Here is a 23,257-nt window from a genome sequence, read left to right as displayed (position 1 = left end):
CCTTCCTTGTCAGTGTGCTAATTTTTTCAGCATATTAGAGATGCAGATTCTGCAGGCATGTAGTAGTGACTGCTTTGGTCAGTATTGCCGATATTTCTGTTACTGCCTCTGTAACTACTGGGAACACCTGGAGTAGGGCACTCTGACCAGGGATTTACCCTGCTTGGGGTTTTAATACAATAATACAATAATACACGGTTTAAAAAACCCCGTGTTTTAATACAAACCTCAGGAAACCTTAACAGATTAATTTGCAGGAAGTGCTGCACATCTAGACTTTGCGCGTGGACACACAAAATTACCATGCAGCTTTGAGGATCGTGGCCTTGTTCTTATAATTTTTCAACACTCTGCCCTAACTTAGGCTTTTCTTTTGAGATTCAGAAGCTTTTATTTCACGCTTTTTGCGTTTGAAGGTCCCAGTAGGCTTTACCTTAACACTGTAAGTTAGGAGACTATAATAATTTACAAACATTTAAAAATATATTTGAAAAATTTCTAATAACTAGTTTCTAGATAATACAAATATATTGTAACCATATACCATATTGAAAAGCAGTTAATCTCATTTTATGTAAGCTTCAGATACCTATGCATTTAGGCACAGAGCCAAAAAAAGGACTTAATTTTGTGACACTCCATATTTCTTACCTAAATTAATCTGCACACATCTAGAAGATAAGGCAATACATATATGAATTAGAAATAGCCGTTCGTAAAAGGAGCTGCCTTGGTGGTCAGATGGCAATTATCTCTTGGCATATATGAAGCAGAAAATAGAGGTTTCTTTGAACTTTGGGATCCTTAGCGAGCTAGACGGAATTTTCCTAAGTAATTTTTCTGAATTTACAATTTGACATTTAGTATAAAATGTAGCTAGAATACCTAAATGCTAAGCTTTTCACTCTGGGTTAGTGTTTGCTAACAGCTTTCCTTTTTCGTAGAACGTTATTAACCCCAGTTGCACTTCGGAATGCAAACCACTTCAAACTGAAATTGTTATTTTGTAGTTGAAGGATATCAGTCTGCAAGCTGATTTCATAGCTAAAAAAGGGAACTGCATCATTATTATTGGCACTGTGCTTTTGTGTTCAAAACACTTCATGGGAATTACCTGGGTAATTTTCATAATGTGGTCAAACCCCAAAGGTCTATCTTTTTAAAACTCAGCAGTGACCGTGAGTGCTTCTGTCTGTGGAAGCCCAGCTGAAACAGCCGAGAGACTGGGGGCGGTTGAACAGTATACACTTGTTTGTATTTTTATGTGTAAAAATCAGATCCCTTTTAAGACATCTCAGGTCTCAAACCTACATTCTTTAAGATGGGTCACCGATTTTCAGTTGAATACCACAAGGGAGGATGTTAACTACAGCATTTCTCAAAAAAAAAAAAGAAAAAAAAAAAGGGGGGGTTGGGGGGAATGACCTAAATTGTTCATAGTTTTTGTTTCATCTTTAAGTTTGTAGTTAAATTTACTCCAGCACCATTTACAAGCAGAACACTCAGAAACAGAAACTTCAGTTGGTTGAACAGTCTCTGCAGTTTCTGACAGGGGTGCATTAACGTTGTCCTAAATCAGTCCCTGGTGGTAAAAAGTCTCCCAAGTTTTCCGATGCAAAGATCTACATACATTTTCCATGGCTGTAGGGTTGCACCTCAAACTTAGTTCGTGTAGGTGTCCGGATGCTTGAGTGTGCCTTCCAATAGCACATAACATTGTAAATGCTAAATTACACTCTGATTAATTCGTACCGACAAACCAGTGGCAGTAGGTTTGGTTTGCTACCTGTGGTGTTTGTACCAGTATAGCCTAAGATAGCTGATAAGGTCATTACCCTCATGTTCCGATGAGTAGTGCTGTAAGGGAGATTGTTGTCTTGGTTACACCTTGGTTTTGTTTGTTAAAGTGACCCATAGCAGTGCTGGTGGCCCTAGTAGAAGCTGCACTCAGCCTGTCCTCTGGGTTAGCTAATCCCCTGGTCATAATGTGAGCTGCCTGCTTAAGCCGATCCAGCTGGGAGAAAAAACAAACCTGAAGCAACACTTTAAATCAGGGGTCCTCAAACTACGGCCTGCGGGCTGGATACGGCCCCCAGGGTCCTCAATCCGGCCCCCGGCATTTACAGGCCCCCCCGCCGGGGGTTTGGGGGGGAAACCAAGCAGCCGCAGATGGCTGCCTGCCACTGCATCCGCTCGCCGGCCCCCTGGTTAAAAAGTTTGAGGACCCCTGCTTTAAATGAAGAGAACCCATAGTCAAGCACTCACTTGTTGCCACTGTAAGTGGAAAGGTATTTTTGAACCTTCATATTCCTGCCTCAGAATACATGATCTTCCTTCTCTCCTTTGCTACCCTCAGCCAGGCAGCATCGGTGACTCAGAGAGCCCGAAATTCTGAAATCCTTCCCAGTCTCCAGCTGAAAGAAATGGACTGATTTTTGGCATCACTTACCTGCTTAGCTTTAATAACAATCACATATGAGGTGAAGAGGCATGTATATTTAAATAGAGGTAGGCTTCTTTCTTTTATCGTCAGCGTTACCTCTTTTCAACTATGGCCACAGCCATATTATCCAGAAAAAGACAAATACTCATGCACTTATGTCAGGATTGCTGATGAGAGTACTTCGAGTCCCATCAAAATCAGTGATGCACTGCACAGATTCACCTGCTAGAGAAAACTACCTGTATTAACTGAAATCAATGACAGTGTCTCCAAAATGTTTGGCATTTCTGAATTTAAACTATATGATAACATTGCAGGAATCCTAGTATGAAAAGTGGTGGGTTTTTGGTTTTTTTCTAACCTGGAATTTGAGCCATCATGTTCATTTTTCATGGCTGGTTCTCTCTTGTTGGTTCTTACAAGTAATTTTCCTTCTGAAAAGCAGAGGTCACAGGCTTGGTCATCAGCATGAATTGCAGCTGGCACTTTACTAGGTGGAAGGACAGACTAGCCTTGGCAGCTGGGGAAGGTTCTGTGCCTGTCAGCTGACCTGATGGGAGTTATAAACTGCTACTGATTCATTGGGGTGGCTGTAGTTACCGGCAGCTCCTTGGTCTTTCATTTGCAGTCTGGGGTTTGTTATGCAGTTGTGAGCTCTCTGTTCCCATGTCCCCCGTGAACTTGGCTCTGGACAGAGGTAGCTGGAAAGAGTTAAAGAATAACAGTAAGCGTCCGTGATGCATAAGCTGATCTGTATGATTCACAAAGTGGAAACTCAACAGCAGTTAAACCTTCAAACTTAATCTGTTTTGGCTATAAGATATCATATGTAAACAGGCATATGTTAACAGTTCACAGGGTAATTTGTGTCTCATTGTTTGACGTCAGAAATTTTGCAACAAGATTTAAGGAAAGAAAGAGCCGAAGAGGTTTTTTTTCTTTTCTTTTCCTTAAGGTGTGCTTCACAAATGCAGCAAACCTCGGCGTAGCTGATCAGGGTCTGTCCCTGAAACCTGCTGGGAATCTGTCTCTGCCAGAGAACTGAAGTTCCACATAGTATTTTGAGGGATTAAGAAATGTCTAATCAAACATTAAAATAAAGAAAAGGCAAGAGAGATCCATATGCGGCAGCTTTCAGTGGTACCCTGAGGCACAAGCCATTAACACAGCTCTCACTTGAACAGATTCTCCCCATAATGCAGAATTCTCGATTTTACAACTAGAGACTCTGAAATTTTCAAATCAGTGGAGCCATGACTTGTAAAGATAAAAACTAATCAGGCAGGCATCTCATGGAAGATTTAGAACACTTGTGCTAAAAGGAGTGCACATTCCTCTGAATCAAGGACATATTCATCATTACTGCTCTGGAGCTGTGATCTTATTCATTCTAGAAGAATCAAAAAGACAAGGCTAAGTCAGTGCTCCCTTGAGAAATACCCGAAGCAAGAGCAGGGGCTGCAGGAAGTGATACCAGTGACTCAACAGCCAAGGCCAACACACTGCCTTATTTTAGACCATGTCCTTTTTGCCATACTCATGTTTCCTCATGAGTGGCTGATGACAAAGGTCTTACCTACCTGTGGTTACAAGTACCTCATGACGTTTTTCTCAAGAAGAGCTCTAGTATTTTGGCCAAAACTAGCTTAGAATTCACTGTGCCACTTGATTAACTCCCAGTGCTGTTTCAAATGAATGTTAATCTCTACCTTCCCTAAAAATCTCCACGTATGGACCCTGAGGTACTGTGTGGTCCATTAACTGAACATTTTCATAGTGGATAGTGCTGTGTTATACAGTGAAGAAGTTGCACCTAGGAAAGGGGGTTCCTGGAGTGAAAAATGTTAAAATATCCCAACGACAGGTCTTCCTTTCTCTTGCTACAGCCAAAGCCTTAGGCTGATGGCTCCTCGCTACAAATACAGACTAGTACTGACTGCAAATTCCGGGTCTTTCATAAATAATGATTTATTATGTGGTCCTAAAGTACTTACTGTTAATACATATTATTTCAGACACACAAGGTGGTCACAGCAATGCTCGGAGGAGAATCCTACGTGTAGGTGCCGGCAGATTCTAGGCTGCCAGCCAGTAACTATAAGAAGTAAAATCATCAGACTGATTGTTAAGCAAGTCAAATTCTGGGATGGGTGTACATCGTACAGTAGATACCCATGTGTGTGCTTAGCCTGTTGATGCATGAGTAATCTCAGTGACTTAACAGGACTGCAGCAAGGTACAGAAAACACAGTGCGTTTCATCATTTCAAAATGCTGCAGAAAATGCTGTGGTGGACTGAGAGGAGAGCCTGCCTCACTTGCTTATTCCGATGCTAGTCAAACCTGAAGACAGAGCTTGAAAGCATGCAGATGAATTGAATTGCATGGGAAGCTTACCAAAGGAAGTGTTTGCTTGTAAGCTCAGTATGAATAGGATCTTCTCTGACCGCAAGGGAAATGGAGAGACGCTCATTCACTGTCCGCTTGTGCAATCCACTTCTGAAGTAGAAACAGGATTTGAGGTTTAAAACCTGAACCCCTACACGTCTTTCAAGCAACAGAAAAAGCCTTCATGCTCTTTAGTCTGCAAAGGAACAAAGTCAGGAGGTGCTGCTCATAAGACTCCTTGGATTTGATAACAACTGGCTTATCAAAAGGGAATTATTTAGAGTTCCTAGCAATAGCATCCCTCAGAGCAGCTTCTGTGTGGATGTGAGGGGCCATTACATTGCACTTCTTTTGATGTCACTACATGCTTGTCATGTGTTTAGTAACAGTGGATCTGCTGCTGAGTTCACACTGTCTAAGGACAGTTGTGGGTTTATCACAGATGCCATTCCTGCTATAAAAACCCATAACTTTTAAGCGCCACACAACTACTCTTTGAGCCCTTGTCTGTGCAGGGTGATTCTGTATACTAGTAGATTATGGCCAACCTGCTGGTTTAAAATTGCTGGCTTTCAATCTAGCAGTAGTTTAAGTTTGACCACGTGGCTTGAGAGAACTTGCAAAATAAAGATATTGATTTTTCATCATTTGCCTGATAATTTAATGTGAGCTGAAGTATTTGTGTTATGCCTCTCTCGTCCGATAACTAAAATAATGACTTTTTAATTTCTTCCTATAGCAAGCAGCCACTTTATTTATAAGTGGCCTAATCTAATAGAGATTTACTCTCTGTATCCCATGAGACATATTATCAAAGTTACCAGATGTGTCCAAAGCACTTGGGAAGTGGGGAGATGGTTACACAATTCTCATTGCCTCTGGCTGTTCCAGTTAAAAAGATAAAGGGTCAGAGAACTGGAGCAGCGGAGATAATTTTGTGAGCATCTAAGGAAAAGCAGCTGATCAGGTGAGTGTAGGCACTGGCTGAGGGCGAGACAGGTAGATGCATGAATACCACGTAACAAAAATCCCCTTAAATAAAATAACGTGCCAGGAAAAGGGAATGTTGATGACTGACCACCACGTATTCTGGATTCTTAAACCTTCATCTAGCAGATGCAATAGTGCTGCTTGTCTGTTTTAAAAAAAAAGAAAAAAAAATATATATGAAGAGCGACATTCAGCTTGTCACAGCTCAGGCAGATCTGTGCTGGGCAAGACCCTTCCCTCTGGTGGGATGCGCCAGATGTGTGATACACATCCCACAGCGTCTTGTTTCTGCTTCAGTCCTCACCTAGCAGCTGGGACCTCTGGAAGAGAGGGAACACCAAGCAGTCCTGCTTGCTATGACCATCCTTTTCCAAGGCAGGATCTACTCTTTGCAATGATTTTGTTATGTCCTTTGACTGGGAGCATCTCAGACTTGCTTAGCATTTGGAAGGTGCCTGTTGCACACTGTGGTTCTTTGCCAGGCACAAAGACTCCTGATCTGTACTCCCAAAGGCCATCCCTGCCCCACCTCACTGGTACCGGGCCCCTGTCAGAGCATCCAGGGCTGGGTGTTTGGTTCCTTGGAGTCTTGCTGGCTGACAGCGGTTCATTTTTCTGCCGCTGGGGTTGCAAGACTCACCCACAGAGTCAGTGTGTTATCCTGAAGTTAGGTCTGTAAGAGTAATTCTGCACTGGTCTGTGCTCCACGATTTACAGTGCCGTCCACCAGAGATGCGCAACACTGCCTTGTCCGTTTGGAAGGGCTGTAAAGCCATTCACTCAAATTCAGCACAGGCACAGCTGAGGATTGCCGTTGTAGTGTTCATCTCATGTATGCTAAGCAGGTAGCCCCCCAAAAAACTTGGGGGGGGAGGGGGAGATGAAATGATGGAAGCTTGTGCAGGGAATAGAAGCAAGACCCCCAATGGCTTTAGATTTCAGCAGGAGACTAATGCAGGAGATCTGCCTGGATGCTTAAAAACCTCTAGTGTGACTTACACTGAACAAAAGACTGCTATGGCAAAAGTGGTAGCCCCATATTCTGCAAAAATCTTCTAATACTGAAATGCTGCAGCAGTTCTGTTCTTCACAAACCTCTCCCTGGAGTTTCCCCTGTTCTCTGCACAGGTTCATAACCAAACCAGGCTTGCATGCAAGCACTGCTGGAGATGGGTAAGGAAGACAAGTTTCAACCCTCTGAGTGCCATACAGGTCATCAGACACCATCCTTGGCATCCCTCATGGATTTTTTTGCATTTTGGGGATCAGCCAAAATTAGAAAAAACAGAAAAGCCAAGGTGGGAATTGCTTCTCTGCTCTGCATGTTGAAATGAATTCAGTGGGGATGGGGAGTTTAGATGTGGACCTTTTCTTATGACCTGTACCCAAAACATAAGACTGAGACTAGGGCAGTAAGCATTATTAATTTGGTTAATAATTGCTACTACATATTCATTCATGACATTAATGCTTTGAGTACCTAAAAGCATGCCAGGCATTTTAAAGAAGCAGTGATGGTTTCCTGCTGTCATTTCCTGCTCCCATTTTGCAAAGACCCGACACCTGGGAGATTTAAGCTTGCGTTCATCCCAGCCACATGCAGACAACTGAAGTTTGGTCTATACAGTCAGCTGGGAGAGGGCACTCACCTGTATTCTGGGATGAATTGCCCAGGGGTTATCTTTTCCTGGCCGCTGGGGACTGCACGTCCAGTTTCTGTGCTCCAGTTAGCAGGGATGCCCACACAGAGCGTGAAATCTGGGGAAGCCCTGTGAGGAGAGGCTGCCCAGGCACCAGGAACCTGTGGCAGGACCATGGGGTGCAATGCTGTGTGTACTTCCGTGCTCTGCTCTCTTCTCACACCCCAGATAGATTTTTGGGGGGATAGGATGATGAAGAGGGGCTTTTTTTGCCCTTCTGAAGGACCAGTGGGTGCCATCTACCATTTGGTAGCCTGAGCCAAGCACCTGTGCTGGTCCTGGTGGCATACAGCCAGCATGAGGTGACCAGCTGTGGACTCTAAGAGGCTTTAAATGGGCAGGAGGCTGGGAAGGTGAAGGATGCGGCTTCCAACAAAGAGTGCAAACGGATCCTCGATATGGCACTTCTCCTCAACAGGGACAGTGAGCTGGCACAGAAGCTGAGGGAGGGAGATCTTTGAGAGGGTGAGGACTAAAGGCACATACTCACCCCAGGTGCTCCACTTGGTTTTCACACCAACATCTTCACTCTGCATCTCACTACTCAGTGTAGCGAGAGCGCTATGGGGGATGCTGTTATACACTAATAATACAGTACATTTATGGAGGTTCATTGTTGTTTTGATGTGTCTACACCCTTCCCCTGTCCCCAAAATCACTGACGCACACCCACCTCGTGCTATCTTGGATGTAGGAAGCAGCCCACACATGCAGCATCCTACCAGCTAAATTCACCCGGCAGCGGCATCCCAATCATAAAACTTCCAGGAAAGGAAAAGCAAAACAAAGGTCTGATGGATACCCGCATGTCTTTTACCTATGAGAGGAATGAAATGAAATAGTGTTGCTTTGAGACTTGTGGTGAATCACTCAGAAACAATCTGCAGACATTAACGGAACTGTATTTCTGGGAAGAAAAAAAAAAGAAGAAAAGGAAAATGCAGGCCCTGGGATATCCCTTTATGGCATATGCATTTTATGTTTAAATGCATTAATGGGACTGCTATGCTATGAGTCATCCTGCACAACAGTTTCATGTGTTTCTTAAAATACACTAGAAGTAGCTGAAGGCATGCATGGGTTTGCCGTGCAGTTATCTACCAGGAATCTGAGCAAATACCTGCACATGTGGCATCACAGGCTTCGGAGCTGGGGGGGGGGGGGGGGCAACCTGGGCCCTCTCTGCTGCTTAAACAGACCAGGGTTGGGGAAACCAAAATGGAATAGGAACTGATCCTACAGAATAAAAAAATGCAGGCTCCCTGTGTTATTAGGGAAGCCTCAGCACTGAATTGCAGGAAATTTGCATATATGTAAATGAAAAGCTGGAGAGTTTCCTTCTGAAGCACTCGTCAAAACTACAGCTATCTGCATTTTTTCCAGGGATCATTTGCTGCCTGGTTTTCTCTCATTTTTCTTCCATTTACTAACAGCCCCGGCTGGAAATCTATTTACTATTCCTCTAAACCCACACTTTGGAGCCCTCCGGAACTCAGCTGGCTCAGCTCCCCGCAGGTTGCTGCTGCTGCTGGCTGCGGCTTGCTCCCGATGCTATCCCCGATGCTTTCGGGGAGCAGGTACTTGTTGACATGGGAAACACCCAGCGCCAAGTATTTCTGCTGGTGCACGTTAAGCCTGTGGTGGTGAGCAAACGGTGGTCAACACCCAGCAGCTGCCTGACACGAACCTGGTGCAAACCTTGGGAAGGATGGTTCTGTAGGGAAAAGCAAGAGGTGGGGCTGGGGAGAAGCCAAAGGAGAAGCTCCCGAGGATGGAGACAGTCTCGCTTTCCCCCTAGAATAAGCCTGGCTTAACTTTTCAGACATCGCAGGAGGCGATGCCGTCTCGCCAGCAGCGTTTGCGATTCCTGGCACCGTTTCCCAGCCGCACACGCCGGTTGTGAATCCACCCGCTGCTGCCATTTCCAGGGCTGCCCTGTGCAGAAGAAACCGCTCATCCTTTGGTGCCGGTGACCTTCTTATTCCCGAGTTTTTGCTAGAAAACGCTGCCAGCCTTTGTGCTTACCCAGGGGACACTAGAGGCGTGAGGGTTTTGCGGGCAGGGGGAACCCTAAAAGCCAAGGCGGGGGGGGGGGGGGGGGGGGGGGGGGGCGGGGGACTCCTCAAAGCGAGGGGTGACCCCCGAGCGCTGCCATCCTCAGGAGGCTGGGTTGGGCATGAGATGGCTTTGCTCCACACCGGCTGGGGGACCACGGGAGGGGGTCCACGGCGCGTCCCCGGCTCCAGCGGGACACGCAGCCAGGCGGGGCGGCGGGGGACCCCGCCGCCCCGCCTGACTGCGTGTCCCGCTGGAGCCGGGGACGCGGAAAGCCGCGGGAGGAGCGGAGCAGGCGTGTCCAAACCTTCCTCCTCCTATTTCCCCGTGCGTCAGGGCTGGGAGGAGGAGAATTGCCCTTTTTTTTTTTTTTTTTTTTTTTTCCCCGACTTTTTTTTTTTTTTTTTTTTTTTTAAAAAGCCTCCAACTACTTTAGCGCGGAGTCGGCAGCAGATGGTGGACACGACCCGAGGTTTCGGCGGGGAGAACGAAGGGATGCGCCAAGCGCGCAGCGCCCGCCTCTAGCTCCGCGCCCGCTCCCGCTCCCCTCCATGAGCCGCCCCGCGTCCCTCCTGCCGGCCGCCCGCTGCCGCAGCGCTCCGGCCAAGCGGCTCCAGCCTCTCCACGACGGCCCCTCCGAAGAAGCTCCGGCCGCCAAGTGCCCTCGCCTGGCTGACTGCGGACCCCCGGACTGCCTCAGCGCACCCGGGTCTCCCTGTTCCCCCGCTTCTCCCGCCGGCGGAGGGGCGGCGGGTCCCAGCCTGATCGCCTCCTACCTGCTGCTGCCGCTGGCCGAGCGGGAGCAGGTGTCCCGGGCGCTGAGCGTCAGCTCCGGACGGGAGCTGCGCTGCAAGGTGAGCGCGGAGCTCCGCGGGCGCGGATGGGGAGCGGGGCGGGGGATCCCTCCCTGCTTGTGGACCCGCACCACCCGGGGGGGAAGCCTGGGCAAACGGGCTGCTCCCCGCTCAGCCGCCGGTGGGGTTTTACACGCGCTGGGAGTAAGCCGCAACTCCGGCTTAGCCTCGGAGTACCTTCCCCAAAAGGCTTTGGGGATGCCTCTCCCCCCTTTCTCCCCTCTTTCAATATCAAGTGAACAGGAAGGGTCTTGGATGGTGATTTGTTTTATTCCTCTCCCCCTCCCCCCTTCTCCCCTGCTTCAATATCAAGTGAACAGGAAGGGTCTCAGATGGTGATTTGTTTTATTCCTCTCCCCCCCTTCTCCCCTCTTTCAATATCAAGTGAACAGGAAGGGTCTCGGATGGTGATTTGTTTTATTCCTCTCCCCCCCTTCTCCCCTCTTTCAATATCAAGTGAACAGGAAGGGTCTCGGATGGTGATTTGTTCTATTCCTCTCCCCCGTTTCTCCCCTCTTTCAATATCAAGTGAACAGGAAGGGTCTCGGATGGTGGTTTGTTCTATTCCTCTCCCCCCTTTCTCCCCTCTTTCAATATCAAGTGAACAGGAAGGGTCTCGGATGGTGATTTGTTCTATTCCTCTCCCCCCTTTCTCCCTGCTTTCACTATCAAACGGACAGGAAGGGTCTCGGTAAGCGCTGTGCACTGCGCTCTTGCCGAGCCCTGGCTCCCCTCCAGCTCCCTCGTCATTGTTTGGGGAGAGTTGCTACGCGAGCGGCTGCTTTCAACACCCTCGAAAATGAATTTTGCTTTGATTTCCTCTTTACAGGTGTTCCCCCTCAAACACTACCAGGACAAGATTCGGCCTTACATTCAGCTGCCGTCACACAGAAACATCACTGGGGTCGTTGAAGTCATCCTCGGGGACACCAAGGCCTATGTGTTCTTTGAAAAGGACTTTGGGGACATGCACTCCTACGTGAGGAGCTGCAAGAGGCTGAGGGAAGAGGAGGCTGCCCGGCTGTTCAAGCAGATCGTCTCTGCTGTAGCTCACTGCCACCAGTCGGCCATCGTACTTGGTGACCTCAAGCTCAGGAAATTTGTCTTCTCGAATGAAGAGAGGTAAGTGGTTGTCACCGGCCAGCCCTAGGGTGAGTGGCGAGGGAGGAGTGCCACATCTAGAGATGCAAACAGCGTCCCAGGGAGCGGGAGCTGGCACGGCGTGCCAGCTGGGCAGCACCTGTGACCGATCCGAGTAGCTCCCTGTCACATGTGTGTAGTAGGTCACGGCTCTTACTGGTACACACGTACTCTTAGTTAGATCTCGACTGATGAAAGGGAGGAAACTCGCTGGGAGCTTCCTCTCATTCAGCAGAAGTTAGTGAAACCCACTGTTAGACAAAGGGATGATAGTTCAGCTCCTCGCTAGTGCCAGAAGATGTCATGTGTGCCACTCATTCAGTGGAAAATGAATAAAAGCAGAGAGAAGGAGAGGAGGGAGGCTGAGGCGTTGTGCTGGGGAGGGGAAGTGGCCGGGTTGGGGGACCGGGACGTGCGAGCAGGGGCAGCGATCCCCAGGAGGGGTCTCCTTGCTGAAATCCCCTGCTGATCAGGGCTGTGCTGCCAACCAAACACCGGCTGTGTCCTTCGAGGCTTTGATCCCTCCTCTGCGACTGGTGGCGGTGCTTTCTGTGCCCCCTGTGCCCGTGGATGTACAGGGAAGGTGGGACGTGGTTAAATATTGCTTTGGGAAGCCTACATCAAAGAAAAGCGCTTCAGTAAAACTTAGCCTAAAGCCTAGGTTTATAGAGAGGAGATCCAGAATCCAGTAGTTAAATTTAGATTAGGGAAATAATTCACTATTTCCCTGGATTGTTTGTTGCCCTTGTAGTGCTGCACCGCACATGGCAGAGCCAGAAATACATTTTAAATCAGCATAACTGACTCCGACTAGCTGCTTATCCTGTAGAAAGCTAAAAAAAAAAAAATAAGTAAAATCCATAATGGAGTTGTGCTTAATCTGATGAAACTGGAGATATTACTGAAGCAGAAGAAAACATGATTTTTTAATTTTTTTTTTAACTGGGCTAACGTTTCTTCAGGATATTGTTTATAAATGTGATAAGAAAATTAACCAGCACTGCCCCTCTTAAACAGAAACAACCATATGTTGACATACAAATAAAGTAATTCCTTTGAAGGAAACTATTGCAGCTTTTCCCGCCCATAAGAAGATGAAACATTTGTTGAAATGTTACATTGCACACAGTCTCGCTCATTTGGAAATAATGCGTTGCACAGGCGAGTGTCATGTGCATCACATTTGGCAAGAAGAGGGTTAAGCAATGGCAGGCGGACTCGGGCTCTCCAGCACAGGTGCAGTTTCAGGGCTCCTGCAGCCAATCCTGGGCCCACGGTTGGCGTTGAGTCATATTTTCCGTTTGCAGAACCATTGGGTATTTGGCGAGGTCACGCTGAGGACAGGCTGCAGCCAACGCATCTACACCCCAGCAGGCTGCCAGGCAGTGCAGAGCCCTTCCAGGGCCAGCCGGTGCCTTCCTTGCTGATGCAATGCTCCCCTTTCCCCCCAAAACGGGATGTCGGGGTGGACCACCTCCACTGGGAAGGTGGCAGGTGTGGTGGTGCCCTCTGGAAAGGCCAAAAAAGGAAAAAAAAAATTACAAAATAAAATACAAAACTCAGGAGAGCAGGTGATAACCGCAAGCGTGGAAGGGAGCTGGACTTGGCAAAATCACGCAGCTGGAGGCTGTTTGCTCAAAGCCTTGAGACGCAAATAGCGGTGCGTGTGATGTGTTGTAGCTGATGAAGCCCCTGCAGTAGCAGTGCAACCTGCGTAGATCGAAGGTGACTTGCTGGTGTTCCTCGAGAGCCCTCTCTGGTGTTAAAATCCCCAGCAAATAAAATCAGTAGGCATAGCCGAGCACCTACCCAACGCACGTAGCTGAGCCGCTATTACACGGATCCAGGAGTCCAGGCAAAGTCTGCTGCAAACTAAAAAGCATTTCCTCTCCTTTTCTTTATGCTGATGTGAGAAGGGGAGGGGGGTTTGCCATGGTCGGGGGGCTCGCTGGGCTCGCTTGTGCCTGGGTTGGTATTTCTAACCCTGGCTTCCTTTCCTGCCCTCCCTAGGACTCAGCTGCGGCTGGAGAGCCTGGAAGATACACACATCATCAAAGGCGAAGACGATGCGCTCTCAGACAAGCACGGCTGCCCGGCGTATGTCAGCCCTGAGATCCTAAACACGACTGGAACTTACTCTGGAAAATCGGCTGACGTGTGGAGTTTGGGAGTGATGCTTTATACCTTACTGGTGGGACGCTATCCCTTCCATGACTCGGATCCTAGCACCCTGTTTTCCAAAATCCGGCGTGGACAGTTCTGCATTCCTGACCACGTCTCCCCCAAGGCCCGATGCCTCATCCGCAGCCTCCTGCGGCGGGAGCCCTCTGAAAGACTCACTGCTCCGGAGATCTTGCTCCACCCTTGGTTCGAGGCGGTCTTGGAGCCTGGATATACAGACCAGGAGACGGGAACTTCGGATCAGATTGTTCCAGAATACCACGGAGACAGTGATGATATTAGTTCCTTCTTCTGTTAACCCCGAAATCTCAAAAACCTCGGCGGTTCTCACCTCCGGCATCTTCGTAGGGTTTCATTTTTCCACGTTTGCAAACTCAACAGCATCTTAAAGTGCCAGTATGGTCAGAAAAGTGACCTTCTTTAAAGTAAACACCAACTCATAGATCTATTCTCCCTGAGCGTACTCAGAGTTTCATCCTCTTGCTCTGCTGGCAGGTCCATCCCGCCAGCCCTGGAGGACCTGTGCAGCTTTGCGAGAGCCGCCTGGCTTTTCTCCCACCTTGCGCATCCTCCACTGGTGTAACCGGTTGCGTCTTGGCTGCAGAGTCTTACGGCTGGCGAGGTGTGAAGAGGCAGCCCCTTCTGCTTTCCCGTGGTGGCTACAGGGGTGCGGAGCCCCGGCTGCCATGCGGAGTGGGTGGGGAGCACCACGCACGCTTCTAACTGAGCAAATCTGACAGAAATGGCAAAAAGGGGAATCAACTCAGCGCGCCGCACCGGCCGGCTTGCAAAGTAGCTTTCTGACTGTAAGCACACTTTAATGAGGGAAGGAGGTCTTCACCTGCCACGGCCAGCTGCCTGCTCGCTGCTGCTCCTCCAGCTGGTCTTACTTTCAGAGGCACGAAGCTCTTAGATCCACCCATAAGACAAATCACTGCTGTGGCTCTTTCTGAAGCAGAAATCGGTGGATCTCCCAGCTGGATCCCCTCCGATTCCATTCGCTGACCAGGAAAGCATTTTAAATAGACTCAAGCCTCGCGTTACCATGGTGTAGCCTATATAACTTTATGCCCTCAGCGAGCTTGTCAAGTAGCAGGTCTCGTTAGCTCCGAGTGCCAAAACATATCCGTTTACCAAACCGTAACACTATCAGCTGGAGCGCCTTCCCTTGGAAAACGATAAGGGGTATCTTGTACAGTACATGTAAACACAGTTGTGTTTTCCTACAGGCTCAACTCTTAAAAACATCATATCCTTTCTCCTCTTCCCCCCTCCATTCCCCAAAAAATTAGTCTTAAGAGTAAAATCTCCATACGCCCTTAGTTGATCATTCAGGTATGTTGTTTGCCTCCAGCTACATTTTTTTCCCCTTATTTTTTTTTTTCCTTTTGCATGATTATTCATAGACTTTCCAATGTGCGTGGATAATGGATATATCGAAATCATTAGCTTCCTGGGTTGGGGGGTAAGTAAAGCTTAGTCCTGCCTAAAATTTCTGCTTCGTTTCACATTTGTGTCCAGTGGCTTATACAAAGAGATGTCCATTCGCTTCAGGCGAGAACACGGCTTCTGAAACAGCCGTGAGGTGGGCAACATGTGTCCCCGACATGACACAGTTCGAGTGAAGTCAATTTAAGGGTTAACCCCCAGCAAGCTGCAGTCCCACCACGCTTTGCGAGAATACCATGTATACCTCATGGACTGTGTACTTTGTACATACCTTACTGTTCGGGGTTGTTTGTTGGGTTTTTTTTTTTTGTTGTACTTTGTTTGTCCTAATAAGAGGTGTCGAAGAGCAATTTAATGTGAATTATTGTTGGCAATACTAACTTGACAGAATCATGAGCATTAAGAGCAGGGCGCTACAGCTCTCCGTTGCACTAAACCTCTCATGATTGCTTGACATTTGTATCTGTGATACAGTTTAACCCTTCTATGAAAAACAGTACCTTTGTATATATTGGTAGAAAACTCTGCCAGAAAAGCTAAAAACACTATGTCCAACTTGTAAATATGTATATGTATGTGGAAACCTGGATGATAAGGTCTGACTTGTAGAAAGTTTTAATAAACTTCGTTTCATAATGTTTGTCCCCATTTCTTGAAGCGGCTCAAGGAGAATGCGGCTGGAGTATATTTGGTTTAATCCGAAAAAATGGGGTTTGGCCTCAAAGAGAATCAGCTCGTTGATGGTCCCTGTGCGTGCTCCATCATGCCCAAGGCGTGGGGGTCTGAGCCCTGACTCCCCCAGCTCTGCCTGGGGTTGAGTCCCCATGGAGATGAGGGGGGACGGGCTGGCTCCTGCTTCTTGCAGGCTGGAAAGGGCCTGAGATGTCCCCAGAGCTATGTGAAATGGGGTATCCTATTCATCTCATAAACAAGGGGGGAGAGGAGTTACAGCTCTGGCTCTGAACTTTAGAAGCCCTATTGCCTTTCAGCACGTGCATTCATTTCCATCTGCGCCCCGTGAGCAGAGCATGCTATGGCACCGCAAGGCTGTCATCCTGCACCTGTGTGCGTGGCAATGTGATGCTCAAGCCAGTGGAAAGTCAGATCTCAGGCGTTTAAAAGTGAGCAGCCAGAAAAGCCAGAAGCAGAGGCAGGAGTCAAGAGCATTGGCTTAAACGGGGAGCTGAAGCCAGTGGGCAGGGGTTGACCCCGCTGCCCGGAGGCAGCGCAGAGGCCGCCCAGTGCTCCCATTGAAAACGAAGGGAAAGATTATTAGGGCTGCTTTTCTTTGTGGTGAGGAGAGAGGAGTATAAATAGCAGCAGTATCAAGGTTAGAGAATGTGCTTTCCTGAAAGAGATCAAGCCACCCTTGCAATCCACCCGGAGCGGTGAGATCATCGCTCACAAGTAGAGAGGAGGAGGAAGAGAGTCTTGATTTTTATTTATACTTTGCCTCATGTTTAACTTTGTCCTTTTGCTTGAAATCTGTTCACTGGAGCAACTGCTGCCAGGCAGCTATTCGAGCAGGAGCAACTTTAAAACAGGATTTTGCTTTTAGAAGGCGAGTGGAAAGAGAAAAGGAGGGAGTAGGGACCTGGTCAGTGATGAAGCAAAGTGCACTGACTTTAATTAGGCACCTTGACTCCCACTCTGAGAAACCAGCAATCTGTGCAGTAAGCATATTTTCTTAGCACTTGCTGAGTGAATGTCAGACACCGAAATATCTCAAGTTACTTTACTGATGTTATTCTTGCAAGACCTGTAAAAATACATGCGCCACGTAGCCTGCCTGATTAAATTACCCCCTGCCCTACCGTGCTTTCAGGCTTGGACAGAAGCCCTGATGCATCCTTTTAAAACAACTGCAGGAGGTACGTGTTTTGATGGAACCTTGAAAACTTTCAAAACACCTTTTTTTTTTTTTTTTTTTTTTTTACCCTTGCAGTTAAGTCACCCTTAGTAGGTGAATGTGTAGGTCATCCCATGACTTTATTTCACATGAGCTACGCTGCAGAGCAATTAAAATAAACGTCAAATTGTAGTAACATCTGCAAACAGCCTCTGTGTTGCTTTAGGGATTATAATGCAACATCCGTTTGTACAGCAGAATAAATTGCTATTGCTTCGTTACCCCATCGTTTGTATTATTGTATACAAAGTTTCAGAGCATGTTGAAAGAACCAGCATATTAAGTGATTAAACTTTGATGGTGGGTGTGAGAACTTTGATTTATGCAATGCATAATTTCTTTTACATAAATTCTTTTCGAGAGAGTCATAATTTGTCTATTTTTAAATGGTCCTTTTAGAATAGGACTGTACGAATCTTTTATGTATTTCTCAGACCTGGTCACCATTTTCATCTTGAAGTCGCAAGATATAGCTGGCCTCTCTGAAAAGTGCTGGGAGCCTTCAGTCCTCGTCCGTTTGCTGCTGAAAACACCAGAAAATTTGAGGTTTTTCACATCATCCTGAGCTCCATCCTAAAATGGCATCAAACCGCCTCCTAGTCAGGATAGATCTTACATCCTATATATATATATATTATTTTTTTTTATTACCTCTTGATACTTTGGCTACATTTTAGGCATCAGTTCAGTAATTCTCTTTTAAAGTAGCACAGCAGAATTTATAAAACAGCTTCCACTTAAAATGCCAGGTAAAACAGCCAGCTCAGCAAGCTCAAGTTTAAGGTCAACATCTCTTTGCCAAGCAGGTGATACTGCTGAGGTTATTTGCAGTTAATTAAGAAGGACTGGTAGAGGTTCAGTTCTACCTATGCTAAAAAGTGCCCCAATTTTAGAACACCTTCCAGTCAGTCAAAGGCACTTCTGCATCAATGTATTATTTATGAAAGAACGGGGGGTGGGGTGGGGTGTGGGAAGAACAATTTTTTATACAGATGTAAAAGATGAAGATTTATTGCACTTGGCTGGGTGGCAAAGCTGGTGCAATGCTCTTCTCTATCTCTGCTTTAATGCACTGGGGGTAGGCCTGAGAGAGAACTTGAAAAACACATTTTTTTCTATTAGGGCTGAGTGCATTCTGTCAAGCAAATCTCTTCAGATTATCTCTTTATACAACAGCAGATTTCCCCTCCCCCTCCCCCCCCCCTCTCCTTTTTTTCATGCTATTGCATTCTGTCAGGGGAAAAAAAACCCCAATGTTTAGCATTATGGCACTGCACAGATTTAGCAGCACAAAGGAAGAAATATCCTATGCAAATGCTTCTTACAAATGTAATGTTTTCCTAGCGAGCGCTGAGAAGAATAGCTTGCCGTGTAACCACGGTCTGAATTAAACCCTTGCAAGAAGTGGCTTTGTTAAATGCAACATCTCTCTGAACTATTGTTGGTAAAAGTACTGTGAAATTTGCAACAGTTCTTACCGTGATTCCTCCATAACTTGCAAAATCCTGTTCTCCAAGTGAAATCCAGAGTTCAGATTTCAGCCAGGATCAAATTTTGTTGCAGCAAAATGACAAATCCTTCAGGATATGAGTTCACAGTAGGAATAGGTTTTTGGTTGTTGTTTTTTTTTTATGAAGCCAGCTATTTAGAAAATGCCTTAAAGAAAACTCATTAGTTTTCATTGCCCTGTATGTATTTATTTACAGTATTTAACCAGCTAAACAAGCTAATGTGCAGCACTTTATTTCCTAATTTGGCTTTGAAGCCGGAGCAGCCGAAGTATCAATTACATTCTGTCAAATGCAAACATTAACATAACTGTATGAAGCAATCATGTTTCTAACAACAGCAAGCACTGCCCAGAGGACCAAAATAAATAAAATTCATAGAGCAAGAGGTAACGCTTTTCTTTACAGCAGGATTAGGGCTGGCGAGTGCCCGTGCACTTCCCTCTCCAGGGACAAACGTTTGTCTCGCAGGGCTGCGGAGGCAGCTCCAGCGCTGAAATGCAGGTGATTAATAAGGCACTTGCTCACCAAGGGCACGGTCTCATCACAGCGGGCGTGGATTTCTGCATGCAACTCCCACTGTTATTAATGGTTAATTAATGTGTAATTTGCAGAAAGAGATGAAACTGGGACCTCGGCGGTGTGTTGTGAGCGCACACATGGGCTTATCGTTCGAAGAAATATCAGGGTGACACGAAGGGTGGATGACAGAAAATAAGTGCGGCATGAATCAGCTGCCCTGTGTTTATCACACAGTGCTGTTGTGGGAAAACATTCACCTCCACTGACTACCGTCTCCTGCCAACAACAAAAGTTGAGTTTGATAAATTATTAGTGGAGATGTTCTCAGTGGCTTTGCTTAGATTTTACTCCTCTTGCGCAAATTGCAGATTAGGAAAGGATTAAGTAACAACAGTGTGGCTAAAGTATTACACATCACGCTGGCGATTAGCCAAAGAATGTAGCATGCAAAAGCTGACATTGCCTAAGAAATCAAATATAGCTCTGGTCACCACAGAAAATGACTCTTCCCCACCACCTAAAGTAGTTGCTCAGTGTCTCCTGTGTCACCCAGCATCTTGCACCAGCAAATTGTTCATTACAGGGCGTTTTGGTGGGTTTTTTTTCCTTTTAAATTTTTATTTTTTCTTTTCTTAGCTTCCAGGTAGTGACAAAGCCATAAACATTCAGATGAATCAGAGAAACCATAAATGTAATTGAGTGTAAAGCCATTGTTGGGCCTTGTGATAACATCCCCGTCAAGTCCTGACTTGTCAGATTCATAGTCTCGCTGAGGTTCAAATACTGCGAGTTTTCTTTGCCATGCTAGCAACTGGGGGCAAAGTATCAACATAATTTGCGGCAAGAGGCTGCGCAAGACTCTCATGCCCGATGACAATGGCTTTGCAGATGGGCAGTGGGACGCCTGGTGTGAGTAAGTGTTTCCCCTGGTGAGTAAAGGTGGCAGAATAAGGCTCAGAAATCTCAGCCAGCAGCCTTTACTGCAAAGCAGGGGGCAACAGCCCTCAAACCCCAGGTGAAAGGGTAAAACCCACCCCGGCGCTTGTGTGAAATTGTCAGCTGACAAGCACGGTGGTGAACCTTGCTCCTCCCCACCCTCATACCTGTGCCCAAGCTGCCTGGATCTGGGAGAAAGCAGGATGCTGTCAGGCCAACAGGTCCACTCAGCCGCAGCAGAAGCACCAGCAGATGCCTACAGATGTGCATGGGAGCAGGGCAGATGCCAGTCGGGCTACTCCTGTGATGTCCCAACACTGCAGCACAGGGACACAGTACTTAAAGGGGCCCACAGGAAAGATGGGGAAGGACTCTTTACCAGGGAGTGTCATGGTAAGGTGACAGGTTTCAGCTTTAAACTGAAAGAGGGTAGTTCTGGAGTAGATATCAGGAAGAAAGTTTTTACTCTCAGAGTGGTGAGGCACAGGACCAGGTTGCCCAGAGAGGCTGTGGATGCCCCATCCCTGGCAGTGTTCAAGGCCAGGCTGGATGGGGCTCTGAGCAACCTGGTCTGGTGGAAGGTGTCCCTGCCCATGGCAGGGGGGTTGGAATGAGATGATTTATAAGGCCCCTTCCAACACAAACTGTTCTATGATTTTATGACACTGTGGCCCACTGATGCCCACCTTTAACCATCGTGTTAACCATTCTCCAAGGATCTTCTCATCAATCAGGTGCTTGGCTGCCTTTGACCCTATGTGTAGTTTGAGGGTCTCAAAGTCCCATGGCAGTGAATTCCAAAGCATAGCTTGGTGCTGCTCCATTAAATTACCTTGCTTGAAAAGGGGATATGCTCCAAAACACAATGTGACTGGAACCGCTGAAGAGGACTGATTAGCCCAGTTTTGGAGTGACTTTGTGCTGCCCTTGCTCCTCGTGGGGACCAGAGGAGATGTAGAGCAGCCAGGCTCTGTGCAGGGCAGTAGCCGTCGGAGGTAGCCGTGGCACCCAGGGCAATGGCGACTCAAGCCCAGCGGGCAGAAAGGCTTAATCAGCGAACTCATGAGATTTTTTTTATCACGGGTCTTGTGATGCTTAATATGTCAGTGCCCTGTCTGCTGAAGTTAATGATCTCCAGGCAATTCCAAGCTTTCATGTGAGGAAGAACAAGCAAGTGTCCAGTCCTCACTGTTGCAAAAAGGGATTTTAAAGGTTGTGTCCTGTGAACTCTTTGGACTGTTCCCCACTCGTCACTGGTGTCCCGACCAGATGCTCCATGCTGCAAAGACATGCTTGACTGGCGGCCTCATTACAGCAGGCAGAGCTTTGTCCTTTTATCTAAGCAGCTGGCAAAACAATAAATTAAAAAGTAAGGCAAAGTCAGCAAATAGTTTTCTTTCCCCATGTGCAAGGTTAGAGGAACTACTCCCCCTCCTCCAGAATTATTTCCTGACTTGGTAACATTTTTCTCAATCTCCTCTTCTTTTTCTCTTGCTTGTGGTAAAAAGCAGGATTTGTGGTTCGGCCGGAGGGGGAGCACCTTTTTGTGCCATGCTGTGGCCCAGGCACTTGTGTGTGTCCCAACTGCAGCGAAAGCCCCGAGAAATCTCTCTCCACCATGGGGCAAGAGCGGTTTTGCAGGGAGAGTGTTTCTGGCACATCAGGATGGGACCTGGACTCCAGCCATGAGGAATCCCCCTGCCTGCAGGCTTGTTGGGCAAGTCATGCTTGCTGGAGAAAGCACCACCATTAATAGCTATGGCCAGGAGAAGGTCCATCCTGGGACGTCTTGCTGTGCTGGAGGGAAGATGCTGGGGTCACATCTAGCTTCAGTCCCCAGTGCTGGGTATGGCTCGGTGTTGCTGGCAGGGCTTTGGCTGCTGGATGCAGGCAGGGCTGCTCCCGCTGAGCGCTGGGGAGCTGAGCTGGTGACCCGGGGCTGGCCCGTGATACACATCCTGCTCACGCATGTGGGCATGAGTCAGAGCCCGAGAGGAAGAGGCCTCACCCAGCGGCAGGCAGAGCGGCGCAGGGAGCTCAGGCTGTGTGCTGATGGAGGACATTGCTTATTACTGCTGACAGCCTCCCTTGGCAAGGTCCCTGCACCTGCGGCGTGGGGAAGGGGGTTTGGAGCTAATGAGGTCTCCCACCACTTTGTCAGAGATTCAAGGCAAATGCTACGGGATGGATTTGTGGAGGCAGCTCAGAGCCTACCTTTTGGCATCTGCATACCTTAGAGATGAAGGAGTTGGCTGGGGCATCCCAGCACTTGCAGCCCAGGCTGCTGCCTGTCTTCTGCAGTGAGAAGGCACAGCAAGGCTGAGCAGATCCACATCCATCCCCTTCTACTTGCTCTCATGACATCTGGAGTACCTTGACCAGCTCTGGGGCCCCCAACATGAGAAGGACAGGGACCTGTTGGAGCAAGTCCAGAGGAGGGCTGCAAAGATCTTCAGGGGGCTGGAGCCCCTTTCCTGAGGACAGGCTGGGAGAGTTGGGGTTGTTCAGCCTGGAGGATAGAAGGCACCAGGGAGACCTCATAGCAGCCTTCCAGGACCTAAAGGGGGCCTTACAGGAAAGATGGGGAGGGACTCTTTATCAGGGAGTGTAGTGATAAGATAAGGGGTATCGATTTTAAACTGAAAGAGGGAAGACTTAGAGTAGATATTAGGAAGAAAGCCTTTACTGTGAGGGTGGTGAGACACTGGTAGAGGTTGCCCAGAGAAGCTGTGGATGCCCCATCCCTGGCAGTGTTCAAGGCCAGGCTGGATGGGGCTCTGAGCAACCTGGTCTGGTGGAAGGTGTCCCTGCCCATGGCAGGGGGGTTGGAATGAGATGATTTTTAAAGTCCCTTCCAACCGAAATCGTTCTCTGATTCTATGCTGGGCAGAGGCCTCTGGAAAAGCAATGCATTCTTTGCCTCTTTTCTTCCTTCCCATTGGCTTGACCTTGGTCTTGCTATCTTCAGCTCCCGTCAGCTGCTCTTTACCCAGGTGCTAATCTCACTTAGGCATTGGGACAGCTGAGCGATAGTATAGCTGCCCCCCGCCCCTCGCCGCCTTGCCAGGAAACAGGTGTCCAGATCTTTTGACCCCTGCAAATGATTGCATTTAATATTTCTGGAAATTTTCCACTATGGTCTTAGAGTGATTCTTCCAGAAATTGGGTTCGTCTTTGCTAGGA

The 23,257-nt window shown here is 47.6% G+C and overlaps 1 protein-coding gene and 1 long non-coding RNA gene across 2 annotated transcripts; one reads left to right on the top strand and one right to left on the bottom strand.

Moving 5' to 3' along the window:
* Window positions 1–9,999: 9,999 nt before the first annotated feature.
* On the top strand, window positions 10,000–15,835 carry TRIB1 (tribbles pseudokinase 1). Its single transcript, XM_005241382.3, has 3 exons — window positions 10,000–10,429; window positions 11,259–11,551; window positions 13,580–15,835. The coding sequence occupies exons 1-3, from the start codon at window positions 10,127–10,129 to the stop codon at window positions 14,046–14,048; spliced, it is 1,065 nt and encodes a 354-aa protein (XP_005241439.2). The 5' UTR covers window positions 10,000–10,126; the 3' UTR covers window positions 14,049–15,835.
* A 1,334-nt stretch (window positions 15,836–17,169) lies between these two features.
* LOC114013242 (uncharacterized) lies at window positions 17,170–19,886 on the bottom strand. The gene is made up of 2 exons (XR_003556129.2): window positions 18,587–19,886; window positions 17,170–17,631 (listed from the first exon to the last, which is right to left on the bottom strand). It is a non-coding gene; the product is annotated as an uncharacterized LOC114013242 (long non-coding RNA).
* Window positions 19,887–23,257: the final 3,371 nt, after the last annotated feature.

This window comes from Falco peregrinus, chromosome 3 (genome assembly GCF_023634155.1).
Source record: "Falco peregrinus isolate bFalPer1 chromosome 3, bFalPer1.pri, whole genome shotgun sequence".
NCBI classification, from domain to species: domain Eukaryota; kingdom Metazoa; phylum Chordata; class Aves; order Falconiformes; family Falconidae; genus Falco; species Falco peregrinus.
Note: the sequence above shows the minus strand (reverse complement) of the source record. Positions and strands in the feature narration are given on the sequence as shown.